Here is a 1708-nt window from a genome sequence, read left to right on the forward strand (position 1 = left end):
GTGAAGCTAATTCCGGTACAATGGTTGAAGCATATTACTCATTCGTTAGTTCCGTTCTTTTGTCATCCTTGTACTTTAAAATCACATACCTCATATCAATCACTCATGCCTAATGACTATTATACTATCTTTATTATTAATATCATCCTGGTATTCATTTCCCTTATTATTGGTGTATCAGCTAGTATTATGACGGCAATTATATTGCGCAGAAATATCCTACTTCGACGTCGTCGACGAAGACAACCCTATTGCCACAGGACATCACCCCCTACCCCTACGCACTATTTAAGTGTTACGGGATAGTTATAGATCAGTATCACTTACGTATGAAATAAGCTAGCAAGCACAAAAATTTCGTTGTCTCTATCTTTCCAGATCATGGATGTCGACCAAAGCACAAACACGCCCTTTCCATCAACGCAAGATCTACGGGAAGAACGAGTTCGCTTGTCCACCTTTACTAACTGGTCGGTACCTTTCATCACGCCAGCCTCCTTGGCTCGTAGTGGCTTCTATTTCTTAAGTGCACCTGACCACGTAAAATGTATATTCTGTAACATCGAGATTGGCTCGTTTGAACCAGGGGATACTGCACACAAAGAACACACGCGATGGGCGCCATATTGTCCATTCCTCCGCGGGTTCCAGGTCGGGGACGTACCCTTAATCCCTCGATCTACCCCTCATAGAACAGGTCATGACGTGTGTGGAAGCCTATGTCTCGAACTGAGACCACATTCACGTTCTGAGCGGGACCCCCTACCCCTTCGTTCATCGTCCGCAAACGATGAAGTACTTGTGAAGGGCCCTGTACATCGTCAATATGTTACCGAACAATCACGTTTAGATTCTTTTAAGTCTTGGCCTGTGAGCCTTAAGCAAACACCGGAAGCATTAAGTACTGCAGGTTTCTTTTACACTGAGAAAGGCGACGCTGTCATCTGCTACTATTGCGGGCTAGGCCTCCATAAATGGTTCCCAGAGGACGACCCGTGCATTGAGCATACTCGTTATGCTCCCAAATGTGCCTACGTTTCTCTTAAAAGGGGATCTGAATTTATTACTCAAATACCGAAGTCGTCTTCCACCTCATTACCCAACGATGCGGAAAATCAGCCGTCTCACTCGAAGATTACAGATGCGGACATTCCTGTCGCGGGTCATGAACCTATCTCTTCAATTCATGACCCCCCAGACCGTTTGCCTGAATTCAACTTCCACCCACTGTGTAAGATTTGCTTCACTCAAGAAATACAGGTTATATTTCGTCCATGTAATCACGCCGCTACATGTACCTCCTGTGCCTTAGCTGTACAACAATGTGTTGCTTGTCGTACTCCGATTGAATCTATCATGCGGATCTACATTCCTTAACTTCTAAACTTCCTTTATGCTGCTTAGTGCTTGCCTAGCCACATTTTATATTATTTTTTTTATTTCTATTGTATATACTGAATATCCGACATTATATGTTATCGTAGTTAAAAAAAAAAAAAAAACACGAGAGAGAGATATGTCCAAGTTATCTGGCCTCCTTGTATTCCATTCCTAGCTCATGTAAATAAGCTTCTAAAGTGTAACTTCTCTAATTATTATTTTATTGTTCATTAAGAATAAGCTAAGGAGCCAGAATTCAATCTTCTGCGACTTCCTGTATACGTAAATTAATATGTCAATTGAACTTGTAACTTCCTACGTACTCAGT

The 1708-nt window shown here is 42.2% G+C and overlaps 1 protein-coding gene across 1 annotated transcript; it reads left to right on the forward strand.

Moving 5' to 3' along the window:
- The first annotated feature begins 381 nt into the window (after positions 1–381).
- On the forward strand, positions 382–1377 carry LOC145682935 (death-associated inhibitor of apoptosis 1-like). Its single transcript, XM_081754296.1, has one exon. The coding sequence runs from the start codon at positions 382–384 to the stop codon at positions 1375–1377; it is 996 nt and encodes a 331-aa protein (XP_081610422.1).
- Positions 1378–1708: the final 331 nt, after the last annotated feature.

This window comes from Thermobia domestica, chromosome 4, assembly GCF_964235325.1.
Source record: "Thermobia domestica chromosome 4, izTheDome1.hap1.1, whole genome shotgun sequence".
Taxonomy (NCBI): Eukaryota; Metazoa; Arthropoda; class Insecta; order Zygentoma; family Lepismatidae; genus Thermobia; species Thermobia domestica.

Excerpts from the sequence above, each read along its gene's own strand:
- LOC145682935 (XM_081754296.1), top strand. The coding sequence starts at position 382 with ATGGATGTCGACCAAAGCACAAACACGCCCTTTCCATCAACGCAAGAT.